Source organism: Ostrinia nubilalis, chromosome 2, assembly GCF_963855985.1.
Source record: "Ostrinia nubilalis chromosome 2, ilOstNubi1.1, whole genome shotgun sequence".
Lineage (NCBI taxonomy): Eukaryota > Metazoa > Arthropoda > Insecta > Lepidoptera > Crambidae > Ostrinia > Ostrinia nubilalis.
The window spans coordinates 12437030-12460912 of NC_087089.1; the positions used below are offsets into that span (position 1 = coordinate 12437030).

The following is a 23883-nucleotide window of genomic DNA, read 5'->3' on the forward strand; positions in this document are numbered from 1 at the left end:
GTTAAATGACAGTACCTTTCAGGATTTTTGACATTGACATTCCATCATACTTTTTTTCACTGTTTTTGGTTATGATGTGGTTTTTTGATTTCGTAGAAGTCACAGATTAGAGAGTATGTCTAAAGACAGATAGGAAACGGCCCTAGTATTGGTTAAACGATAAACAAACTGGTACCGAGCTAGATTGTCCAGTAGGTGGCGCTGAATACAATATGGCGTCTGCCGCCCACAGATTAAATATACCTGTCATACTTTTTTATATTCCGTTCCTTTTCATGTATTGCGGTTAAAAATAAAACTATTGAAGTATCAAATGAAACTTTATTGATGAAATATAACATGAAATATTTTGTTTACGAAAATCAATAAGCATTAAAACTATTGGATTTTAAAAGATTACAGTTACTGTTGTGATTACAGTACATTGTTTTAGTTTTTACATAATGTACTCACGGCTTGACATTTGTATGTAACTCATACAAAATAAGTTGCGTTATGACTTATAGTAAAATAGTTTTTAATGTTCTCCATAAATTCACACGTTCACTCTCACTTTGGTTCTGTCCAATCCAATAGCCACTGTAAGCAGGCCAGATCTACACGTTTCTCACCACCTGTAAAATATATGAAATATTTGTAAATTTAGAGCAAAAAGATGCAAATGTCACCGTAAGACTGTAATCTCCTACATCATCTACATTCTACACTAATATTATGAAGAGTACAGCAGATGAACAAGTGATCTGTCTTATCTACCATACCTACTTACTGTTTTGTTTCTAGATTTGCACTACTTTGTTAAATAAAATTAATTTACCTTGTCAAATGGTGTACTTGTCAATCAATTACATGTACATTCACAGAATCTGGATTCCACCAATCTGTAATTAAATAATTAACTTTTATTTGATCCTAGTCGAAAAGCGTCAGAGGATAAGGTTAGAATCATTTTGAGGGTGTTTTAAATTTTAAAGGTACTTACCAAATGTTCTTATCAACAGAAGTTGTTTTAATTGTTATCTGGGTAATTCATCTAATACAAATCTTCCTAATTTAATGCATTTATGTCATGGCATAACTTGCAAATGAAATGAGTTCATCGTTTGTAATCAAGCATTCTTGGTCTGGTTTTATTGCTTATATAGGTTTCTTCTAAACTTATTTGAATAGGAAGTAAAGGTTGGTTCATCTGGATTTTAAGTAACAGTTGACAATAATGATCAGCACCGGTGATTCCATAGCAAGCACTTTTATTGTAATTGCAGCTTAACACCTTATAAGTTCGATATTAACCTGAAACAAATAGGTACTTAGATTCACTGTATAAAACACGTATCATTCACTGTGTCCTGCAATCTATGCCTGCAATGTACCTACGTGTATTGTATTTTGGGTCCAAACTCCAAAGTATGTTGTTACTCCATGAAACGATCCATATTTAGTTTCCATTGATTTAAATGGAGTTATGAATGATATTGTAATGAAGATTTAATCCTTTGTGTGGTTCAATACTTGATAAAACATGATGTTGCTGCAAGCTGCAATAACCTTTCTCGAGTGGATATCTTACTTGAGAGAAATTTCTTCTTAAAACAAACATCAATCCAACTGGCAATCCATGCACATGTAGTTCTTATTAATATTGATTGAGAAATTATTGATTTTAATTAGATAAAATTTGTTAGAAAAACACGTTTTTTCGATGAAAATTTTTGACGTTTTTTTTTTTAATAATGTCACAGTTGTAGACTTGAGACGGAACTAAATTGATTAAAGTGAAAATTACGACTTTGAATTAATATACTTTTAAATAATCATTTCATTTATAGAATGCAAATAGATTCAATAAAATAATTTATAAATAAAAGTTGAAGTTGTAATTCGAAAATGTTTACTAACTTGATTCCAGACACGCAAAAGACCATTGTCGCATACAAACGACAACTATAAAAAAAGTCACTTCCTCTCGGAACTGTCAAAAAAATTCACTCTCTATGGAGCTGTCAAACTCTATGGCGTTTCCACCCCGTGGTAGAAGTGATGTGAATTAAATATTCTGTGCTCGGAATTGCAGCTGATCGTTTCCACTATTTAGTACTAACATTAATGCATAGGTCTTACTTTATCCAGGTATATGCACTATTGATCCACTCTGTTTACAATATATAGCAAAAACATAAGTTGTTTCACACGTAATATTTTACATAATTAAACTGACTTCCTCGTAATAACTAGCATTACTGAGTAAATAACAACACCATGTTTAACTTACCTTGATTATGTCACTGCTCCTATGTCGTTACGATAGAAAAGTACCTCCCATATTAGCAGATTAGTTTCTAAATAAGCATTGGAACTTATCACATGCTCGTGCTCTCATTCGTATCACCATCGTTTATGATGGTGAAACAAATTGATTACTATAAAAATATGGTTAAAAAAGGTGCCTGAGACACTAATAATGGACAATGAATATTGTTTTCCTTTCATGAAACTATCATTAAAATATCTCTTGAAAGTAATATCTCAAAAACTATCTTTGGACAGAGAATGGGGAACCCTTGAATATAATGTCATGTGACTGCAAGAAAAAAATGGATATGACTGAACAACAACTCCTCAAAGATGGTGTGTCAGTGCCCTCACCAGGCCTCCTGGTGCACTGGAAAGAGTTTGTGTGTGGAGGAGGATCAGCATTCTGCAATATTATAATAAGCTACCCTTTAAACAAGCTCATATTCAGACAGGTTAGTTAAATCTCTATAAATGTGAATATGGGGCCGTCCATATATTACGTCATTCTAAATTAGGGGGGGGGGGGGTTGGTCTGCGGATGACGGTAAATGATAGATAGGGGGGGGGGGGGTGTTTCGAAATTGACGTCATTCTTATTTATTTATTTATAGTTTTTTGTTCACGTACAAAAAGATTATTTCTAAAAAGAAATTTCTTCCAGCACACCTAGTAAGTGAGACTGCAAATGTGAGAGGCGGCTAAGGCGCGTAGAATACTAAAATAACTCATAATAATAAACATACATAATCTATACAGGGTGTTAGGTAAATGGGTATATGAGCCGACACTAGCCCATGTTAACATGGTCATATAAATGGTATGGTGAAGTCAGAAAATTGATATCTTCATTTTAATTATTTTAATTTTCATACAAATCGGATTTTATCAAATTTTTTTGTATGAAAATAAAAAAAGGTAGGTAGTTTAGAGCCAGGAGAAGGACATAGGATACTTTTTATCCCGTTCGAAATTTAAAAAAAAGTCTGCTTATTTATTGCCATTAAGGCGGAACAAAGTTCGCCGGGTCAGCTAGTGTAACATAGATGTACACAAATACAGTAATAACTACAGATAAAATACTCTAACAATAATATTACATACTAGCGGCCGCCCGCGACTTCGTACGCGTGGATCCCGTTTTACCCCCTTCATCTATCTTACGTGGTTTAGATTTTTTCATACCATTTTTTTTCCCGCTAACTCCTGATCCGGTGGGAATTTTGCAATATCCTGTTGTAACTAAGCTTTAAGTTTACTAAGGTACCTGCATGCCAAATTTCAAGCGTCTATCTTACGCGGTTTAGAGTTTTTCATATAAATGTTTTTCCCGCTAACTCCCGTTCCCGTGGGAATTTTGCAATATCCTGTTGTAACTAAGCTTTTAGTTTACTAAGGTACCTGCATGCCAAATTTCAAGCGTCTAACTTAAGCGGTTTAGATTTTTCATACAAAATGATTTTCCCGCTAATTCCCGTTCCCGTGGGAATTCTTAAGTATCCTATAACCTGCCCAGGAGTATGAAAAATAAATGTACCAAGTTTCGTTAAAATCCGTCGAGTAGTTTTTGTTTCTATAAGGAACATACAGACAGACAGACAGACAAAAATTTTACTGATTGCATTTTTGGCATCAGTATCGATCACTAATCACCCCCTGATAGTTATTTTGAAAATATATTTCATGTACAGAATTGACCTCTCTACAGATTTATTATAAGTATAGATAATACTAGCTGCCCGCCCCGGCTTCGTCCGTGGTACTTACATGTATTTGATGTATTATACACTAGCTTTCCGCCCGCGGCTTCGCCCGCGTGGAATTTTGTCTGTCACAGAAAAACTTTATCGCGCGCGTCCCTGTTTCAAAAACCGGGATAAAAACTATCCTATGTTCTTTCCCGGGACTCAAACTATCTCTATGCCAAATTTCATCAAAATCGGTTGCGAGGTTTAAGCGGGAAAGCGTAACAGACAGACAGACAGACAGACAGACAGACAGAGTTACTTTCGCATTTATAATATTAGTTGGGATTAGTTGGGATATAAACCTTCCTTAAGAATCACTCTATCTATTAAAAAAAAAGTGTTTTAATTTTATCAAACTGGTAATAATGACGTCAATTTTGGGAGAAGGGGGGGGGGTCATTAAGAAATGACGATAGGATGATTGTAGGGGGGGGGGGGGGTCTAAAATCTGAAAAAATCGATGACGTAATTTATGGACGGCCCCTATGTCAATCATTTCATCAGTCTCACAATACTTATAAATACTTTATTTTTTCAGATGATGCATGGAGTGGAAGCTACTTTTGCACTTAACCAGTTACAAAAGGAAGGCTTAGGTTACCTATACCGGGGCATGCTGCCTCCTCTAATGCAAAGAACCTTATCTATGTCGCTGATGTTTGGAGTATATGATGAATGTTTACAACCACTGTTAAACAACAAAGTTAACCCATATGTTGCTAAATCAATTGCTGGAGTTGTTGCTGGCTGTGTTGAGGCTACACTCATGCCTTTTGAGAGGATACAAACCCTACTTATACACCCTAAGTATCACAAGGAGTTTCAGAACACTGCACATGCTACAAGGCATATCGCTAGGCACTATGGTATCAAAGAGTTTTACAGAGGCCTCACCCCCATCCTGTTAAGGAATGGTCCTTCTAATGCTATGTTTTTCATCATTAGAGATGAAGTAAAAGTAAGGTTGCCTCACCAAGAACTATTGTTCTATGCAAGCTTACAGAACTTTTTAGCAGGTGCTTCAATAGGAGCACTTTTGAGCACTCTTTTCTACCCCCTCAATGTGATTAAAATAGGCATGCAATGTGAATTAGGAGGCCCACATCGAACAATATTGTATGAATTTAAGTATTTACTACGTAAAAGAGGCTCAAATTTTGCTAATTTCTATCATGGAGCACTGCTTAATATATCCCGCGCTTTTTTAAGTTGGGGCATCATAAATGCTTCATATGAAGTTTTTAGAAAACATTTATATTAATTGCAATTTAGTCTTATTTTGTTACAACAGCTTGTTATTTATTGTTTAATTTTAAGTGAATGATGATTACTCATCATTAAAAGTATGTGCTATTTTCATATGAAATTGTTAAACAATCTAAAGTAACATTTATTGTTATTTCATTTTAATTAACTGAAAATTGTACAGAAGTGATAAAAGGAGATAGATGTGATTATCAGTATGTTTGAATTAGATAATTTTATTTTAAGTAGATCTTTTAATGTAAAGCATTTATGTAAATATTCCTATTATAATGGTATATGACAGCCTAATGGCGCGGTATGAATCGCTTAGAGCGCAAAGGATCCTTGGGTTCAGATTCCAGCTAACACAATTTAGAAAACTACTACTAAGTCTAAAATTGGCCAGGATTCGTACTGTGTTGTTACTTCGTTACTATACAAGAGGTGTGTTCTATAGGTACTTTGTATTTATAAATAAATGCTAATAGTAAAATTTTGTACATAATCATCCACATTGTAATCACAACATGTTATCCCATAATGCTGGCTATTTATTGTTATGGTATGCTAATGTAATGTTATCTACTTACACTTGATTTTATCCTGCAACATAGATGTTTGAAAAAGAGCTTAAATATTTTTAATTTTCTGTAAAGAGTGTGTAGACCGCAATTTGTATAATATTCAAAATACTACTTCATTTTAGATACCTATTTATTTTATGTAATCAAACAATTGTGTTGTGTCATAATTATTATAAAAATCAGAAATAAAAAATAATTACGTTTGGATATAATTTTTTACTCTTTCACCAATTACAATTATCATTTTACTTCAGTCGTAAAATTGTGCAATCAACTTTCGTATCATGGCGGTTGAAAATGAAATATTCCATTGCTGCAATACAAATCGTAATTGGTGCTCTCACTGTATTTGTAGGTGAGTCGCTTTATTTGCTGATTTCGCGAGATCAAAAAACAAATTGTGTTTGCCATGCATTAGCCAACTTCAGAGTATCAGAATTTTGTGCTATTCTTATTGCCTCCTAATATGAATTGTGTCGTTACTTTTCAAGCACAATCACAGCGGCCAGAGTTTCGCAACGATTATCGATTTGAGAAAGCGTTCAATGCCTTCTATAAAGTGCACTTTGTGCCCGAGCCTTGGGCGAAGGCTAGGATAAGATGCGAGGCCGAGGGCACAGAGCTCATGGTGCCAGAGAACTTGGATGAAGCCGATGCACTCCCGGTACTCATCATGGGTATATTGGATAAATTCCTAGGAGTCTACGTCGGTATGCATGATTTATATGCAGAAAGAGTTTTTGTAACAATTAACGGTGAGTTTATTAACCTACTAAGCAACATTTTCATAATGGGCGTGTACAGCTCTCGTATCTCTATTCAGTGCCTTATCTAATTTTATCTCAAATAACAACGCAAGCCCCTGACAACATCAAAATAATCGAGAAATGATGTGATACCAAATAACATAATTTTTCAATTTACCTAGCTGCGTCATAATTCGTAAACGGTCCTTCGAGCCGGAGTCTCGGCAGCGTACAGGCTATACTAACTCGTAGATTTATCACGATGTAAAGAAGGGTAGGTATGTACCTATTTATCAATCTTGGTGTAATTTTTAGGTAATGTAATGTTACACTCTATTCTCAACCTATTATGGGAACAGAAAGAACCCGAGTTCAAAGGTGGGCGTTGCGTGGCCATGCGGCGCTCCGGTCGTTTGTTCATGCACCCCTGCGAGAAGCCTCTACCATTTGTATGCAAAGTTAGTGCTCAGAGAATCGTGCCGAAGCCGGAATGCAACAGTTATAATTTAAGTAAGTTTACTTTGATTTTAAACTAGCTGTTAGGTAACTAACAGCAATATCGATTTAATTGGTACAAACTGCCTATTTTTAGCTCTGTTAATATTGAATCACTGTTGCTGCTCATGATGTCAGCAAAACCATACCATCATCAGCAATGTTTTTATTGGACAGTGCGGTATTAATAATAGGATATGAAAGTTTTGTAGTAGGTAAACAAACACGCGAATATCTATTAATAGAAACGTTATGTCAACCAGCGGGAAAACTCGCGTAAAAATTGATGATGGTGGCTATAATAGGTCATTTATAATTTTATTATCTTAAATACACTACCATGCCATGCATATTGATTTTGTAGATTGGACGAAAGGTCCCAACGAGACTTGCTATATGGCCCACATCGAGCCTCAGAATTGGTTCGATGCGTACTCGACCTGCCTTGCTGGCGGCGGAAACTTGGTGGTCCTCAATGACCGCGAGGAGGCCGAGTACATCAAGCAACTCTTCAAGGAGATCGGCGAGAGGCGGATGCCAAACAACGACATCGCTTTCCTTGGCTTCAGTGACCTCTTCCAGCAGCATCACTATAGGACCGTGCACGGTAGTCTTTTAAATAACCGCTAGTAGTTAAAATGCTTATTTTTAGGGCGTGGCCGGTCTTTAGTATGTATCAACATACGTTCGTAAAATGTTTACCAACGTCGGACCGTAGAATCTATTTTGATTCCTATTATAATGGGAATAATTGAAATGAAATAACGTATTTCTGTGAAAGCCGAAGATCGAGTGTCTTTTATTTTATAATCCACATAGACAATACATTCTATAGAGTCTATAGTTTATTTGGTGTTCAAACTACTTTCTAACACCCCAACTACAGCAAATAAACGATAATTACAAAAACAAGTTTTACGGAACATAACGCTTAAGTCAGAACATCAGCTGGCATTGCATTAGTTAGTATACCCATACCGTTCTGGTGGCCTTCTCACTCGTTTGGGTATTACTGTAATTGCTGGTTCTGGTAACATTGTTTCCTTCACCTCTTCAGATGTTTGAGATTGATGCAAAGTTGAATCCAAATCAGTCGTCAAAGCATTAGACTCTGAAGGTCCTACTGTGTCATCATGCGACTCATTTTCAGTGAAATCTACAGGGCTCATAATGACATCCAACTTTTCTTCATCCATGTTATTGCTACTGCTTGGAACCTCTGATTGGACAATATCCCCAACTGAAACTGTTACATTAGAATCTGATGTACAGTTTCCTTTTGCATTCTCATGTACAACAACATCTCTACTAATTGTAATATATCTTTTGATGGGGTCATAAACTCTGTATCCCTTTACACTATCTGAGAAGCCGACTAATATGTGCTGTCTTGATTTACTATCCCACTTTAGTCGTTTCTCTTTTGGTATGTGAACCATAACATGACTACCAAAGATTCTAATATGGGCTAAATCTGGTTTCTTGTTTGTCCAGAGCTCATAAGGAGTTTTATTATTTAGTCCCGATGCTACAGATCTATTCTTAAGATAGACAGCGGTGTTTGTTGCCTCTGCCCAGAACTTCTTATCTAATCCTGCATCAAATAATAAACAACGGGCTCTCTCTACAATTGTTCTATTAGTTCGTTCACTCAAACCATTTTGTTCGGGAGTGTATGGATTGGTCTTTTGATGTATTATGCCACTCTTTTTTAGGAAATTCTCAAACTCATTGCTACAAAACTCTAACCCATTATCAGTTCTGAATACTTTGATTTTTCTACATTGTTGGTTCTCTACCAATTCCTTATATTCCCTGAAGTACTTGAAAACTTCTCTTTTTTCTTTGAGGAAATAGACAAACACCATTCGAGTAAAATCATCAACAAATATAAGAAAATACCTTGCTCCACCAATTGAAGTAACCTCCATGGGGCCACAGACATCAGCGTGGATAACTTCCAATGGCTCGCTGCTCCTCGTTCCCACATGTCCAAATGGTGAGCGTGACTGCTTTCCTTCACAGCACACGGTACACGAGTTTTTGTTGATCACGGAGTTATCAGTGCACGATATTCCTGTCACTGCTCCATCTTTCATCTTGTTCAGATCGTTCATATTCAGATGTCCAAGTCTCCTGTGCCACATTTCACTGCTTGCTGCTGAAGAGCTTGATGTAAACAAACACTGTTTCTTTTCTATGACCATCTTGTAGACACCATCTATCAGATTTGCTACAGCCACTAAAGTGTTCTGTCTGTTGTAAACATAGCAACAATTCTCCTTAAAATCGACTTTATTCCCATTCTTGATAAGTTGACAGATAGAAATTAGGTTTGTGGTAAGGTTAGGCACACACAACACATCTTTCAACGTCACTTCATAAAGGGAATCCGGAGTAACGGTCATGATATCGACATCCCCAGAGCATAAAACTGGCATAGCATTCTGATTTGCCGCTATAATCTCCTTAATGCTTGTAGTAAAAGATGCATTCTGTATCATGTTTATATTTGGAGTCATATGTGTACTCGCACCGCTATCCAAATAGAAGTCCTGTTTGCTGTAATTTCCACTCAAGAAAACTGCCGAAAATGCGTTTGTTTTCTTTATCTGAGGCTGATTACTCTGTTGTTTACATTGAGATTTGTAATGTCCAAACTGCTTACAACGATAACACTTGACACTTGACTTGTCCGATTTGACATTTGATGAGTCGGGCATAGACTTTCCATTTCCGCCATACGCACCGCCATGAAGTTGGTTGGAGTTGTCGAACTTGCCAGTGCTACCAACTTTCAAACTATGACGACTGTGCTGCCCTCTACTCAAGAATGCGCTTCCCGCCTCGCAGTCATTTCCTGCCAAATCTATGAGCTTCGTTTTCACTACGTCACTGGTAATGGCGATTCCCGAATGCTCGATTGCCATAATCATGGGGAAATACTTTTCAGGCAAACCAGCTAACAATAAACTCCCGATCCACTCGTCATTTACTGAGAAACCTGTTCCCGACAACTTCTGGGCCGTTTCGATGATTTGTGTAACATAACTCGTCATTGATTCGCAGCTGTCAAGGCGAATTGATATCAAATTCCTGAGTAATGTTATTCGTCTTGAGAATCCAGAATCATCAAACATGTTTCTTACTCTCTGCCACAGATCTTTGGTGCTTTTAGCTTCTTTAATGTGGACGTATAATGACGGATCTATTGTTAGGATCAGCTTGGCCATTGCTTTTCTGTCTTCTGTTGCCCTGGCTTCTGAACATTCTTGCTTGATGCAGTCAGACATGCCCTCCAAGACCAGCAAATTTTCCGCTGCAAATGCCCATTCATGGTAATTCTGGCGACCCAATAGCTTAGGCACACTGGTTAGGAATGCGTTCGAAGACATTTTTGATATTTCAGTTCTTGCTTCTTGTAAATAAATACGCGCCTATTCCAGATAATGCACTTATTAATGACTTTTTGGGTTTACTGGGCCCATAACCTATTATAATGGGAATAATTGAAATGAAATAACGTATTTCTGTGAAAGCCGAAGATCGAGTGTCTTTTATTTTATAATCCACATAGACAATACATTCTATAGAGTCTATAGTTTATTTGGTGTTCAAACTACTTTCTAACAATTCCGATGAATATTAATTACCTACTCGTCTTTACTGCTTATCATAGAAATGTTCTTGGTAAAACCAGTTTTCAAATCTCGTAGAATTTGTCTTATTACAAAAACAAATACCTACCTACTAAAGTCTACCTAAAAATAATTTAATCTCTAGCTCTGCAATCCTGTAACTAACTTCATTTTACTCGATCATATTATTTTATAGGCGAACGCGTTCAAGACACTGGCTACTCAGACTGGGATCTCAAGTGTAGTTCTAATAATGCTTCGGGAAGAGTAAAAGAGCAGCGCTGCGGCAGCGTCCGACGCAGCGGGCTCCTCACTGTCAGCGACTGTAACACTCCTGCCATGTTCTTCTGCGAGAAACCAGCTAATCACCCAAGTAGGCTAGCACGAGCAGTTAGTAAACATCCATAAAAACCAAACATTCTTTGAGTTTCCTATTAACTGACCTTGCGAGGCTTGCGAAACCTGTTTAGGCCGTACCAAAATATCACTTTCCCTTTTGACGGTGTTTGGGTAACGTGACACATTGAGATGAGAGTGGTCAAGTTCGTGAATACGCTAACAAACTTGGGTAACGAAAATAAAAAAGTCGTTACTATTTTACAATTTATTATTTAAATGTGTCTTAAATAAATTACCTAATAAAGTGGTTCACGGAGGAAGAAATCGTATAAAGTCGGTATTTAACTAGACTTAACATTGATTCATTTCGTACGAAAAGGGTCATACGAATGGAAATCTAACGTTTTGATCGTCCAATCCCAAAACTTGGCAGCGAACTCGTCATCTCGGCATTGTTTCGACGGCGTAGTCACAGCGCATTCACTGCACAGAATAATTTATACACATAATAACAATAACTTAATTAACTCACTAACTACCTCGTTATATCTGACATTATTCAAGCCTTAGTTTACTCTGAAAAGAAACTGTGCCCATAGCCGGGCGAAGGTCTTGCAATAATACCTAATGCTTATGCAAAACTTCGTTCAGGTGGTCCTGGGTTTAAATCCAAAAGTAGAAAAGAAAAAAGTCCCCACATCGGTAACTAATACAGACTTATAAAGTGACATCAGTCAGTATTTACGAACAACTTGCACTCTTACCTACCTATAATAAAGTCCACTTTCTGCTGCACATGCTTCGTCCACAGCGCAGTAGATGGAGGTCTGGGCGCCACACTTGACGGACTTGCCGAACAGCCGCATGATGGCGGCGAACAACCACGACGTCCCCCACATGTAAGATTCACTGAAGTGTCGTCCGATCTCAGTGCTGATCACGCCCGGGTGCAGGCTGTATGTCGTTACGTTGGATATGTCGCGTTTCTACAAATAAATTATAACTCCTTACTTACCAGCTGCTAAGCCGAGGCGCAGACCATCGATTTTTCGTCGGCCGATAGTTTAGTCGGGCAGTTAATCAGTATGGGCATGTATGGAAGTGCCCATTCATACAAATTAAAATCGGGCCCAACTATCGGCCAAATAAAAGTCGGTGGTCTGTGCCTAGGCTAAAGGTCTTGAGAATCAATAGTGGAAGAAGAAAGGGCGCAGCTACGATAAAAATTGCAAGATAGAAGTTGACAACATAAGCTCAATCAATAGTCATATTTAACAGGAAAGCAAGCTTAACTATTTAACAGCAAAATCTTAGCGTGCATCAGCTACTTTTTGGCTTGATGAATCTTTCATGCTGGATGGTACCTTTAATTCCATTGCCAGCGCCTTGGAAAATAAAATATTTGCTGCTTTACTTCTACAGTACGCTGTGTATGGATCGTAACGTGTCTTTTCAAAATTCATATCTTCCAAGTCAACCACGTGTTCTGAAAATATCAATGTATAGTCAGCGTCAAATAGTTCGTGACATCCAAACTCCAAAGTAGTCAACCAAAAAAGATGTCACAAACTTTTTGTGTAAACTGTACTTAACCCTTAAAAAGTTACTAAGTTAAATATTTATACTATCTAATTTTCTTGAATTAGGTACATTAAGTAAGTTTATGGTAAAATTTAAATGACTTCAATTTGATTGCTTACTCGCATGTAGATACGACGAAACGAACACGATCCTTGAAGCATCGTTCTCTTTTAACCTCGGCAGCAATAGCAAAGTAAGCAAAGCATGGCCCAGATGGTTGGTGCCAATGTGGGTCTCATGTCCGTCTTCAGTTTTCCCCTCAAGACACATCATGACGCCAGCATTATTCACTAAGATATCAATGCGGTTTTCGCTGGCTGATATGCGATCGGCAAACTCTCTGACTGACTTCAAACTGGATAGGTCTAGTTTTTCGACTACCAACACCCCTTTCTTGTCTGTGCCTGCAGCATGTTCTATTTGATCCTTGGCTGTGTTAGCTTTGTTTATGTCTCTACACGCCATGATGACTCGAGCACCTGTAACAAACGCATACCGACTGATTACTGAGATAACACCTGTTATTAACATAAATAGTTAATCCTTTATCCATCTTTATCTTGTAACTAAATATTTTAATACTAAATTAAAATGAAGGCCAAAAGTAAGTAGGTAGGTATTTTGCTTATGATGAAAACTTAAGTTTCACCTTTTACGTAAAGAGAGAGCGAAGTCTTCAAGGTTCTTCGGTATTTGTGTATTACTTATTATTACAATATTTTGTTGTTCTGCGTTTATGCAGTCTTTTACCTTTTCTTTATTGAAATCTATTGATTTCCAATGTTAATAAATTCATTTTATACATTATTTATAAATTCATAATAAATCATGTACCTCTCTTGTAAAGATCTGCTACAGTCTCCTTGCCTATGCCAGTGTTGCAGCCCGTGACGATCGCCGTCAGTCCATCGAGCCTTCGGGAACTGCGGCACCACCCGCTTAGGTAATCCATTTTGTATTAAACTGTAACTCGTAAAACGAAAGTTAATAGTTGACTTGTTAAATTAATATTTTTAGATAGGAAGGTCAAAGGAGCTCTGGATAGCTCTTGGTGATTTAAAAAGCTTGATCTATTTGGGTACCCGAACTTAAATCGTGCGTGCGTTAACAACAGCTAATAAAACTTCGATACATTAACGGAACCTTGTTAATTAGAATAAATAGCCAGCAACACTAGTGGCTACACTTTTAATTTGAGGTTCCGTATCAAAATGATATCTGTCAGGCCTAAATTAGTGTGAATTATTATCGCAAATACAGTGGCAGATAATTAGCGATATTAGCGAATACTTACAAGTGGGCCTCGACCGCTGCGAAGCGTGCGAGCTGTTAGCCTGTTACACTAGACTGGCCGTTCTCACGTAACGAATGACGTGACCAAAGGCCACGCCGGACTATGAAACTTTAGCCTCTACAATCTACAATGGTAGCGTAGCGGTGCGTGTATGTTATAATAGGTAATTTAAACTCGACAATGCGTAACTGCAATAGACTGGTGTTAAAATAATAAACACCCTGTATCATTATCGGTATACCTTACCTACCTGAATAGTACGACAAGTATTATAATGTAACTTGTGTAGAATGAAACTAACATTTAAAATAAAATATTTTTTTATTTAAAAAGTAGGTATGTAATAAATAAATATTAAGCTTATAAATTATAATAGAGTATGTTACATTTCATAAGTGTCATTTTCACGTTCTTATTTTTAATTCATAGTAAATAATAATACTAACATTAAAGCTGTCGTGATAAAATCGTAAATATGTAGTAGTGTAAATATAATATAAAGGCCTATTTATAACTTAAAAAACAAACCACCACCGATATTACCTCTCTTACATTATCAGAAAACAACTTGTGTGATCAGATTAGAGTGGTTAAAAAAACATGAACATTTAATTGCTATGTGCTTAACCCGACTCTTTCTCTAATATTGTAACGTAAGTAACAAAGTAATCGTAACAAAGTGCCACAGGTATGGCAAAAAGCGGGAGTGGGTTGGGAGAGCATCACTGGCGATCGCGATATGAACATAAATTATATTGTGACATGAATTCTACTACCACCAGTTATAGGCTTACTATAACTGGTGGTAGTAGAATTCATGTCACAAGATGATCAAATATTTTTCTCTATACCAGTTAAAGGGTTAATTGACCCGCCGCCGCACACCCGCTCCTGCTTTTAATAACAGTTTAACTTTCCCCCGGGATAAACTTGACCTTCATTGGTTGGGTTTTTATGGCGTTCAAGCTGTAGATCCTGGCTACACAGGAGTTGCAGTGGTAGGAACGAGAGGTGGGAATAGTCCTGTTGCTTTCAATCATCAATTACTTCATAACATTTGTGCTGAAGAATAAAATTTTTCATTTGTCATAGATAAATCACGATTACACTTGCATAAGTGATGACGGTCTTCTTTTGCAAAAGAGTATATTTTTATTTTTTCAAGCCAGGGTCTTGGGCTGTGAAAGGGTTGAAGTCTCCAAGTCCCACCAGGTCAACTGAGAGGTCCCATAGTTTTTTGGCGTGTTCATCATTCAACCCACTTTTTGACGGTTTTGTGACGACGCAATCACTGCAACATTAAAAAAAACTAATCAAACACATGTATCAAAATTATTTATATTAACTTACTTATCTATTACTATCATAAACCATAGTTTAACCATAAATAATGAACTATCTACCTGTAATAGAGTCCAGTTTCATCTGCACATTTCTCATCAACAGCACAATAGATGGTAGTCTGTGCCCCCAGCTCTGGAGTCTTCATAAATGGACGTAAAACAGTTCCAATGATAACCTGGGCACCCCAAAATAGGCTTTCATTTAAGTGACGACCTAACTCTGTTTTGATCACTCCAGGATGTAAGCAGTATGTGTGGATTCCATCTATATTATGCTCCTAGAAAAATAATGCAATTAAGAATATTTGACACAAGTAAATAAATAGTCATCGCTAAGAAAAATCTTAACAATAACATAAATTCACCTTCAATTTAGTAGCCAACTCCCTTGAAAATAATACATTTGCAAGCTTGCTTTGGCTGTATGCCTCTGCAGGACTGTAGGATCTATTCTTGTAATTGGGGTCTTCTAAATTTATCCCATACCCTAAAAAAATAAAAACACCAATTTACATACAATCTCAAATACATAGTTTGCAATTTGCATGAGGTAAAGTCAGAACATACCTTTTTTTCAATATGCTGGATATTGAAAAAAAGGTATACATTTTCTCTAAGCTAAACACTGCCCAATGTCTTAAAGTAAAATAAATGACTAAAGTTAATGTTTTAATGGGCTTCAAATTTATGTAAAATGATTATAAGTTTTCTTACGTGTATGAGCTTTAGATGAGACGGTTACGATTCGTGCTGGCGTGCTATTTCTAATTCTGGGCAGCAGCATCATTGTCAGAAGAAAATGTGCCAGGTGATTAGTGCCAAACTGGATTTCAAAACCATCTTCTGTTTCACCTTTGGGACACATCATGACACCAGCATTGTTAACTAAAATGTTAATCTGTGGTTCTGTATCCAAGATTTCCTGGGCACACTCTCGGACAGACTTCAAAGATGACAGATCACATTTCATAATCACCAGTTTACCAGTATCAGAAAGATTATTGCAAGCTTTTTCTATGTATGTTTTTGCCTCTTCTGCTCTCTCCAGGCTGCGACAAGCCATTATTACTTTAGCACCTAGAAAGACAATAATAAATCAAAAGTACTGACATAAATAATTTAATACTTGCTTCACACCTTTAAGCTATAGCTTGAATTATTACTTAAACAGGCATTTTTACCTCTTTTGTAAAAGTCCAGTGCAGTCTCTTTTCCTATCCCGGTGTTACATCCAGTCACTATTGCAGTTTTGCCAATCAATTTGGCCCCACTTAAACAACGTCCACTGAAGAAAGGCATATTTTTTTTTCTTTTATTTAAATCACTGAAAATATTAAAAAACATGCAATCTAGGTATATAAATAAAAATGAATTGCTGTTCGTTAGTCTGATTAAAACTCGAGAACGGCTGGGCCGATTGAGCTGATTTTGCTTTTAAAATGTTTGTCGTAGTCCAGGATAGGTCTAAACGGTGAGCAAATAAGGAAAAATTGCGATGGCTTATTTATTGCCTTCAAGGCGGAACAGAGTTCGCGGGGTCAGCTAGTTAAATAAAAAGGACATCAAGGACCAATTAATCAAATTAAGTTCTAGGTACATATTAATACAATTTTTTTTTTTTAAATAAATAAGAAAAATGTATGTGTTATTGGAAATATATGCGTTATTGGAAAGTTTTTATGGAATTAATAGAACGGATATTCAATATATAATTTGTGTGAGTATGATAAAATACTTACGGAAAACGCGCATAAAATAAGGCACAAAAATTAATCGATCAGATAGCGGAAACTTAAAGAAATTTATTCAAGAAATGTGAAACAAAACCAACTACTATGCCGTGATAACGATAACCTCAAAAAAAGTTTTTGACACGACACATCAACAAGTCAATAACTTTTTTTTTTTCGGTTCGATCTTCCTTTTCTGAAAAAAAGGCAAAGGCATACTGCCAAGTTTGACCCATATTATCAAGAGCAGTGTTTTCCATTTGCCAAGCTATGGCACAGGGGGCACCGGGGACCTTAGAGAATCTAACTATGCCGGGACAGTAAGAAAATTGATTCTCTATTTTGAAAATAAATAAAATAATAAATCAGACCCGACTAGAATGTTACCCTAGCGGTATCAGTTTTCTTCAATTACTGTAGAAAGAAATGGCTGAAGGTTCTAATTATTAAACTAAATGGGGCTCTAATTATTTGCCTTAGTTGATTTTTGAAACAAAGGAATATAAAAAGATATCAATTTGCTGGGGTAACGCACTGATTGAGCAGATACTTGATATCTCCAATAGAGATGGGTTTCCACCCGGGTAAAAAACTAAAAACCCACATGCGGGTAAAAACCCAATAAAAACCCGTTTCATTCCACCCGTGGGTGTTTACACCGGGTGAAAACAAATAATTTTATAATTATTTCAATTGGTATCTTTTCTTTATTTTTATCGAATTTTTCTCATTTAGGTTTATTGATTAATAAGTAATAAGTCAAATTTAACACTAATATGCATTTATATCGTGGCCAAATCGTAAAATTGATCACGTTATGATGATGTGACCAATTATTTTATAAAATGGTGTTATTTCAAGAATCGTTGAACCGATTTAGAAGAAATTTAGTAGGAACACAATAATTTGTGATCATGGCAAGGACATGGAGGGGGGGGATGCCAAAGATGCCAAACTCTCTCTTTGATGACATTACGGTATAAAGTTACAAATAACAACACCAACTACAAAGTACTTCTGCTTAAAAACTTGAAATCTAACCGCCCTTCCGCCACTGTAACGCATTGTAACGTTTTTTAAGACCTCCTCTCCCCCCAGATTGCATTACGTAACACTAGAACGCCCCCTTAGCAACAAATACCACTTCTCACTTTAAAAAAACGCTATTTTTGTTTTCATCCAACCAGAATGAGTGATAATGGGTAAAAACCGGGTTTTTACCCAAATCACCTAGTTTTAACCCAATCGGGTGAAATGGGTTTTTACCCACTACCCATCTCTAATCTCCAAGCTGTTACTTTGATCAAAATTAAAAACAAACTTGACTATGATGCCTTTGACATTAATGACATTGACAGTACTATTTTAGTCTTTGCTTTGTTCGCGTTTTCGCGATCGTAATTTATCACAGAAAAGTGTTAAATTATTGGGTTTGTATTAATTTTTAAAGTGTTAAAATTAATCTCTCCTTAAGCTTAAAGTCCAAGTAGTTTAAATTTATTTAGTTTTCAATTGTTTCTCTAAAATCTACTTGGATACTGGTATCGGAAACTGTAATCGATGGTACGTACTACCTTCCTTGGAGTTTTCCATAAATAATGAATAAAGTTGGCTCAAAACTCATAATGGCTTTGAAATTAGCTTTCCATGGAGTACGATAACGACGACCACACGTGGCGGAGGCCTTCGACGCCGAAGGTGAGCCAGTCGCGATGCCAGCCCATCCCGAAGCGGTCGACGACGGTGGCGGTGGTGGTGCTCGGGCTGGCGGTGTTGAGCTGCCTGCTGGGCTACTGCGTGCTCAGCGAGACCCTCCCGTACGAGTCCAAAACACTGCGGCTTGTCGTCATTGTGAGTTCTGCTACATCTACATACAGAAAAACAACAGCATTCTTGAATCCTTGGAAACAAGTTTGTAACTTGTTTAGAAACTATTAATTTGCATATACAGTATTTAAATAATGTAATATTTATGTAACAACACCTCCAAGTTCCGAATTTTGCTCCCCAAATATAATTAAACTGTTCTGTATTTTTAATTTCCAGTTATTTCGTCATGGTGCAAGAAATCCTACTCACACATACAAAAGTGATCCATTTAAAAATTACCAATGGCCTGATGGACTTGGCGGCCTAACTAATGTGAGTTTGTATTCTAATTTAAATACAGGTCTGAACTAATAGCAATCACTCAAGCCTTAAAATCACTTCTTTATTTTTCAGATTGGCAAATTGCAATTGTATGAGCTTGGAAAAAAATATCGGAATTATTATGCAAACTTTTTGAATGAGGAGTACTATGAAAAGGAAGTGTATGTCCGTAGCAGTGACGTGTCACGGTGTATGATGAGCGCATACACTTTTCTTGCTGGATTGTACCCACCCACAGAACGTCAGATGTGGCATCCTGAGTTGCCATGGCAGCCTATTCCTGTTCATTCACTACCTCGTGAGCTTGATAATGTAAGATATTAAAAATAATGAAAAGCTAAACATAAAATACAATAAAACTTTAAACATGTTAACTAGAAGTAAAAGCTTAACTTCTTTATTTAGAAATAATAAATTGCAAAATTCATATAACATTGTTTACTATTTTCTAGATAGTAGCAGGCACCAAGAAATGCAAGGCCTGGAAAGCCATGTATAAAGAGTTGATGGCAGAAAAGAGTGCTGACCCAAAATTCACTGAGCTATTTGATCATCTGAGCAAACATACAAACCAATCTGTACATGAAATTGTAGAAGTGGATTTCCTTTATAGTACACTTCTAACACAGCAAGAAGCAGGCTTGAAAATACCTGAATGGACCAGAAATGTTTTTCCAAACAAAATGCGAATGCCGTTTATGCTCAGCCTAGCACTGTTATCCTACAATGAAACATTGCAACGTGTTCAAGTTGGTATGCATAACTTTTTATGCTCTACATTTTGTAACTTCCCAAATATTCTTTTGTATTCAGGTTTTTTCACAACATGATCATCTAAAGATCTTAAATTTGGTATTTATGGGACACCATGTTGAAACTTTTGTATAATTTTTTCATAGCAGTAAAATTTTAGTTTTAATTCCTACATTTGCTTCCCCAGGGCCGCTGCTGGGTGAAATAAAGCGGTCGTTCTCCGATTGCGTGACGCACACCAACGTGGACCGCTCGCTGTTTGTGGTCTCTGCGCATGACGTCACGGTGGTGTCGCTGTGGCGTGCGCTCGGCCGCCGCGAGCTGCTCGAACCCGAGTACGGCGCCAGCATCGTGTTGGAGCTACACGAGGAGGTCGAGGTCAAGTCCACGTTCTTTGTGAAGGTTGGTGTTACGTCGGATGCTGTTTATAAGCCGCCGAATTGTCGCCGAGCACATAGAATTTCGGCCAATGACCCCAAGCTACCCAACCTTATCGCTCGCGCGTAATTATATTGCTGTCGCGCTCGCACACTCACTGCAGCCGCTCGTCGCACAGTCGCGACAGCAATATACTTACGCGCGACTTTAGCACTGCAAACCACACTATACATTGACCGTTCGTTGTCGTGGTGATGATGCACAGTGGTGGCGCTTTGTTTACGGAGCCAGCATCATGCTGGAGGCTAGACGTCAGTCGAGGTACCTAGTTAGTGAACATGTGAATCAATTTGTTTAAAATGTCATTGGCGTCATTGTTTTGGTTTGAAACATAAATTTTACCTAAAAAGTATGAAAATTATTATTAATCCAACATTTATTTCTGTTAATTACAGGCATTCTACAGGAATAATACCAAAGTTGAAGTACCCACGGAATTGAAGTTACCTTTTTGTGATGACCCCTGCCCTTATGATAAATTCGTGGAGCACCTTGATAAGCTCATTCCTGAAGATTGGGAGGCAGAGTGTCAAAACATTGTGCCCTGAAGAGATGCCAGGAGATTTTTGTCAACATACTAAGGTATGGAGTTTGAAGGTTGTCTAAAATATTCAGTGGGTACATGATATTGTTCATTTAAATTTCCAGGATACAATTGCATAATCTTAATTGTTGATTTAACCAGGAATAGGTGTCATGTACCCTAACTAAATGTTATGTCGCGATAAGTTCTGCGTCATGAAGAAAGTGAGTTTCAATATCATAAGCACAACTTAACAACACACAAAAAAGAGGAAAAGGATTGTAAGAACTTTTAAGCATGCAGAATTTTTTGGAGAGATTAAGATCACAAACACTATAAGTATTTACTTGAGGAGTAGGATTAATTTTAAACAACAAACGTCGCTTGTAACTGTTATCTGCAGCAGTCCTAAAATAATAAAATAGAAATCCTGCTGAGAATGGCGCCCAAGTGTTTATTTACAATCTCAATTTGTGCATAAAATTGAATGTAGTTTTGTCATAAACCATAATCCTCATATTTATTTGTTTGCAAAAATTTAAACATACACAATGTATGTATAACCAGAATTACAGATACGTAATGAAAACCAACAGATACGTAAACTGTTTTTATAAAAGTGTTTTTACAATTTGCCAGTGCTCAAATCTTTAATCACCAAAATTAAACAAATGTGCCATTGTGAGTCGTCCACTCATAAAACATTTTAAAATTATTAAAAGATATTTTATTTGTGACGAATATTTAATTAGGAGTTATGAAGTTGTTAATTAATATTGATGTAAGAATTTTATGGCATTTTAATAAATATGTCGTAGTCGTAACCGTTCACATTATGTATATTGAATCAAGAGTTACAGAATATTATTTTTTTAATGAAGATAATTAGGATAGTATATTGATTGATGTTATAAAAGATGTTGTACTGTTGAACTGTTTAGCAAATTAATATACATTTTATAGTCATTGTGCTTATTTATAATAGAGTCAAGAAGTTCAATGTTGAAGTTTTAAAAAATGCATTCTGTATTTTAGACACATTTAAAAAAAAATTGCAAGAATTTTAACGATGAAGTTTTAAAAAATGCATTCTATATTTTGGGTAGTTTGTGGCAAAATGAAAATGATTTAGTACAACAATAAGAAGGCCAGAATTTTGTATATGCTAGTAACAACATAATGTTGTTTTAAAATATTACTGTTATGTGCTAGATTAACAACGCAGCTTATGTGTATGTGATACCAGTATAAAGTTAGAAATATATTTAATTATTAAGTCGATGTGTAGGCTTCCTAATCTCTCCTATCTATAGTGAATTAATGTTATGACCGGGCTATGTCCAGCTCAAGTTTGTCACTGAAACTTAGGAATTTTGAGGTTGAAATATGTACACACCTTTTTCAAAGTCAATACATGAATGCATCGTAATGCCCCAGAGTTGTTACCTTATGAGTAATTATACGTTTTTTGTAATGAAATATCTACTATTATAACTTAATGTAATTGAAAGAGATTGTTCAGTGTTTCTGGATACTTACAGAACAGTTGCTTTTACCAGCAAGTGCTATATTTTTTCATAATATTTTCATAATGGTGCATTCACAAATCTAAGATTGTACATATTAGGGTCATAGTTACCTGTCAGGAGAACCATTTACAGATGTGTGGGGTGTAAAATGATTCATATTACACTGTGCAGCTAAGAATATTAACAGTACTATGAAAATGTGATCTGTGTTATAATATACAGTTATTAGAGCAGAACTACATTTTTGTATTTGTACCTACCTGCGATCTTCTAACTGCCACATAGAGAACTGATTCATAGAAACCACACATCTCTAGGTCGTGTCTACAATTCACATGAGTTTTTAGAGGTAATGTGTGTCATTTGCCCAGTGCTTAGTACCAGTGGACACAAGTGCTTCACCATCTTTTATAAAATTTAATAGAATCTATATTGAATGTCTTGAGCTTTCGTGTGTCTATAAATGTAATCGAATATTCATTGTACCTTATACCGAATTTAAGAGGATGTTCTTAATTTATATAATTTAGATAAAACCATTCCACTGTTATAGACTGAAATAAAGAATCACTGCATACTTTTAAGTTACCATAACCAATTTAATGTTAGGATAGGGTTTTAATTGAAATGTTGTTGTTTTGTACTGTGTACTGTAAACTGTGTTAATAAAAATATATTTTATGTCTAAAATTACTCTTATTTTTTATATCATGCTGAATACGAATTATTACCTATTAGAGGATTTTTTTACTGTCTGAATCTATATTTTAAAAAGCATTCAATTTGGTAGGTACGTAACGTAAGTAAAACCCCGCAGCACCCTAATACCCTATTCACTTTAACGATGTCGGTAACCAACGATATTATCGTTGTTAGTTCACTATGAAATTAAAAAATGAGTCATATTATATTGATTTAATAAAAAAGGTAAATATTAGACATTTGTATAACTATGGTAACTTAAAACTAAGTTGGACGGCACAAATAAAGCTCGCATAAATATTTATAAAATAGCTTGACGATGACGACGCGACGGTGGTTTAAATGACAATAAGTATACAATTATAACACCCAAAAACGGATGCGACAGTCTTAGTTATTTTAAGAAGAATTACTCTTCGTTGTGCATTTCATTTGCATTCTTTAAAATAGTGACTACTGACTGGTCCCTAAGTAAAACATGATAAATTTTTGTTCTAAAATTACGACACATAAAAACCTATATGCTAATGCATGTACTATACATGATATGTACTTAAAAATTTAAAGCTAAATAAATAATAACTAAATAAGTATAGCTCATTGTAAAAGTGCATCAAGAAATCAAGACATCAAAAACAATACTTGTCAAAAAAACCAAGTCTCCAACAAATGGGATCTCATTTCTTTTTGTATTTTGTAGACAGCAGTTATGTATCTAGAAAACTGGACCGAAATTGAAAAATTTTACTCGA

At 36.1% G+C, this 23883-nt stretch overlaps 5 protein-coding genes and 2 long non-coding RNA genes across 7 annotated transcripts; 3 read left to right on the forward strand and 4 right to left on the reverse strand.

Annotated features, from left to right (window-relative positions):
- Window positions 1-307: 307 nt before the first annotated feature.
- On the reverse strand, window positions 308-1737 carry LOC135084153 (uncharacterized). Its single transcript, XR_010259768.1, has 4 exons — window positions 1378-1737; window positions 983-1293; window positions 818-881; window positions 308-614 (listed from the first exon to the last, which is right to left on the reverse strand). It is a non-coding gene; the product is annotated as an uncharacterized LOC135084153 (long non-coding RNA).
- A 300-nt stretch (window positions 1738-2037) lies between these two features.
- Window positions 2038-6013, forward strand: LOC135084145 (mitochondrial nicotinamide adenine dinucleotide transporter SLC25A51). Its single transcript, XM_063978892.1, has 3 exons — window positions 2038-2130; window positions 2548-2747; window positions 4579-6013. The coding sequence occupies exons 2-3, from the start codon at window positions 2571-2573 to the stop codon at window positions 5299-5301; spliced, it is 900 nt and encodes a 299-aa protein (XP_063834962.1). The 5' UTR covers window positions 2038-2130; window positions 2548-2570; the 3' UTR covers window positions 5302-6013.
- Window positions 6014-6100: 87 nt separating this feature from the next.
- Window positions 6101-11164, forward strand: LOC135084135 (macrophage mannose receptor 1-like). The gene is made up of 5 exons (XM_063978881.1): window positions 6101-6224; window positions 6361-6624; window positions 6931-7125; window positions 7475-7717; window positions 10945-11164. The coding sequence occupies exons 1-5, from the start codon at window positions 6167-6169 to the stop codon at window positions 11154-11156; spliced, it is 972 nt and encodes a 323-aa protein (XP_063834951.1). The 5' UTR covers window positions 6101-6166; the 3' UTR covers window positions 11157-11164.
- On the reverse strand, window positions 7880-9424 carry LOC135084159 (uncharacterized). The gene is made up of 2 exons (XR_010259770.1): window positions 9013-9424; window positions 7880-8356 (listed from the first exon to the last, which is right to left on the reverse strand). It is a non-coding gene; the product is annotated as an uncharacterized LOC135084159 (long non-coding RNA).
- A 173-nt stretch (window positions 11165-11337) lies between the features above and the next one.
- On the reverse strand, window positions 11338-14044 carry LOC135086765 (retinol dehydrogenase 11-like). Its single transcript, XM_063981559.1, has 6 exons — window positions 13963-14044; window positions 13503-13631; window positions 12788-13147; window positions 12452-12573; window positions 11856-12073; window positions 11338-11570 (listed from the first exon to the last, which is right to left on the reverse strand). The coding sequence occupies exons 2-6, from the start codon at window positions 13618-13620 to the stop codon at window positions 11450-11452; spliced, it is 939 nt and encodes a 312-aa protein (XP_063837629.1). The 5' UTR covers window positions 13621-13631; window positions 13963-14044; the 3' UTR covers window positions 11338-11449.
- A 272-nt stretch (window positions 14045-14316) lies between these two features.
- Window positions 14317-17172, reverse strand: LOC135086776 (retinol dehydrogenase 13-like). Its single transcript, XM_063981567.1, has 6 exons — window positions 17045-17172; window positions 16487-16629; window positions 16020-16382; window positions 15671-15792; window positions 15366-15583; window positions 14317-15253 (listed from the first exon to the last, which is right to left on the reverse strand). Exons 2-6 carry the CDS (start codon window positions 16602-16604, stop codon window positions 15115-15117), a joined length of 960 nt encoding a protein of 319 aa, XP_063837637.1. The 5' UTR covers window positions 16605-16629; window positions 17045-17172; the 3' UTR covers window positions 14317-15114.
- A 1244-nt stretch (window positions 17173-18416) lies between these two features.
- Window positions 18417-23119, forward strand: LOC135084168 (prostatic acid phosphatase-like). Its single transcript, XM_063978911.1, has 7 exons — window positions 18417-18598; window positions 18677-18886; window positions 19082-19177; window positions 19259-19498; window positions 19639-19939; window positions 20127-20341; window positions 20773-23119. The coding sequence occupies exons 1-7, from the start codon at window positions 18596-18598 to the stop codon at window positions 20923-20925; spliced, it is 1218 nt and encodes a 405-aa protein (XP_063834981.1). The 5' UTR covers window positions 18417-18595; the 3' UTR covers window positions 20926-23119.
- The last annotated feature ends 764 nt before the right edge of the window (window positions 23120-23883 follow it).

Coding starts and splice junctions, on each gene's coding strand:
- LOC135084168 (XM_063978911.1), top strand. Junction 18,887..19,081: donor CACTGCGGCTTGTCGTCATT/GTGAGTTCTGCT, acceptor TTTAATTTCCAG/TTATTTCGTCATGGTGCAAG. Junction 19,940..20,126: donor ATTGCAACGTGTTCAAGTTG/GTATGCATAACT, acceptor TTGCTTCCCCAG/GGCCGCTGCTGGGTGAAATA.
- LOC135086776 (XM_063981567.1), bottom strand. CDS start 16,604: ATGCCTTTCTTCAGTGGACGTTGTTTAAGTGGGGCCAAATTGATTGGC. Junction 16,383..16,486: donor ACTGGACTTTTACAAAAGAG/GTAAAAATGCCT, acceptor TTGTCTTTCTAG/GTGCTAAAGTAATAATGGCT. Junction 15,254..15,365: donor GAAACTGGACTCTATTACAG/GTAGATAGTTCA, acceptor TTAATGTTGCAG/TGATTGCGTCGTCACAAAAC.
- LOC135084135 (XM_063978881.1), top strand. CDS start 6,167: ATGAAATATTCCATTGCTGCAATACAAATCGTAATTGGTGCTCTCACT. Junction 6,625..6,930: donor AGTTTTTGTAACAATTAACG/GTGAGTTTATTA, acceptor TGTAATTTTTAG/GTAATGTAATGTTACACTCT. Junction 7,126..7,474: donor ATGCAACAGTTATAATTTAA/GTAAGTTTACTT, acceptor TTGATTTTGTAG/ATTGGACGAAAGGTCCCAAC.
- LOC135086765 (XM_063981559.1), bottom strand. CDS start 13,620: ATGGATTACCTAAGCGGGTGGTGCCGCAGTTCCCGAAGGCTCGATGGA. Junction 12,574..12,787: donor TTCGTCGTATCTACATGCGA/GTAAGCAATCAA, acceptor TGATATTTTCAG/AACACGTGGTTGACTTGGAA. Junction 12,074..12,451: donor CGCTGGCAATGGAATTAAAG/GTACCATCCAGC, acceptor ATTTATTTGTAG/AAACGCGACATATCCAACGT.
- LOC135084145 (XM_063978892.1), top strand. CDS start 2,571: ATGTCATGTGACTGCAAGAAAAAAATGGATATGACTGAACAACAACTC. Junction 2,748..4,578: donor ACAAGCTCATATTCAGACAG/GTTAGTTAAATC, acceptor TTATTTTTTCAG/ATGATGCATGGAGTGGAAGC.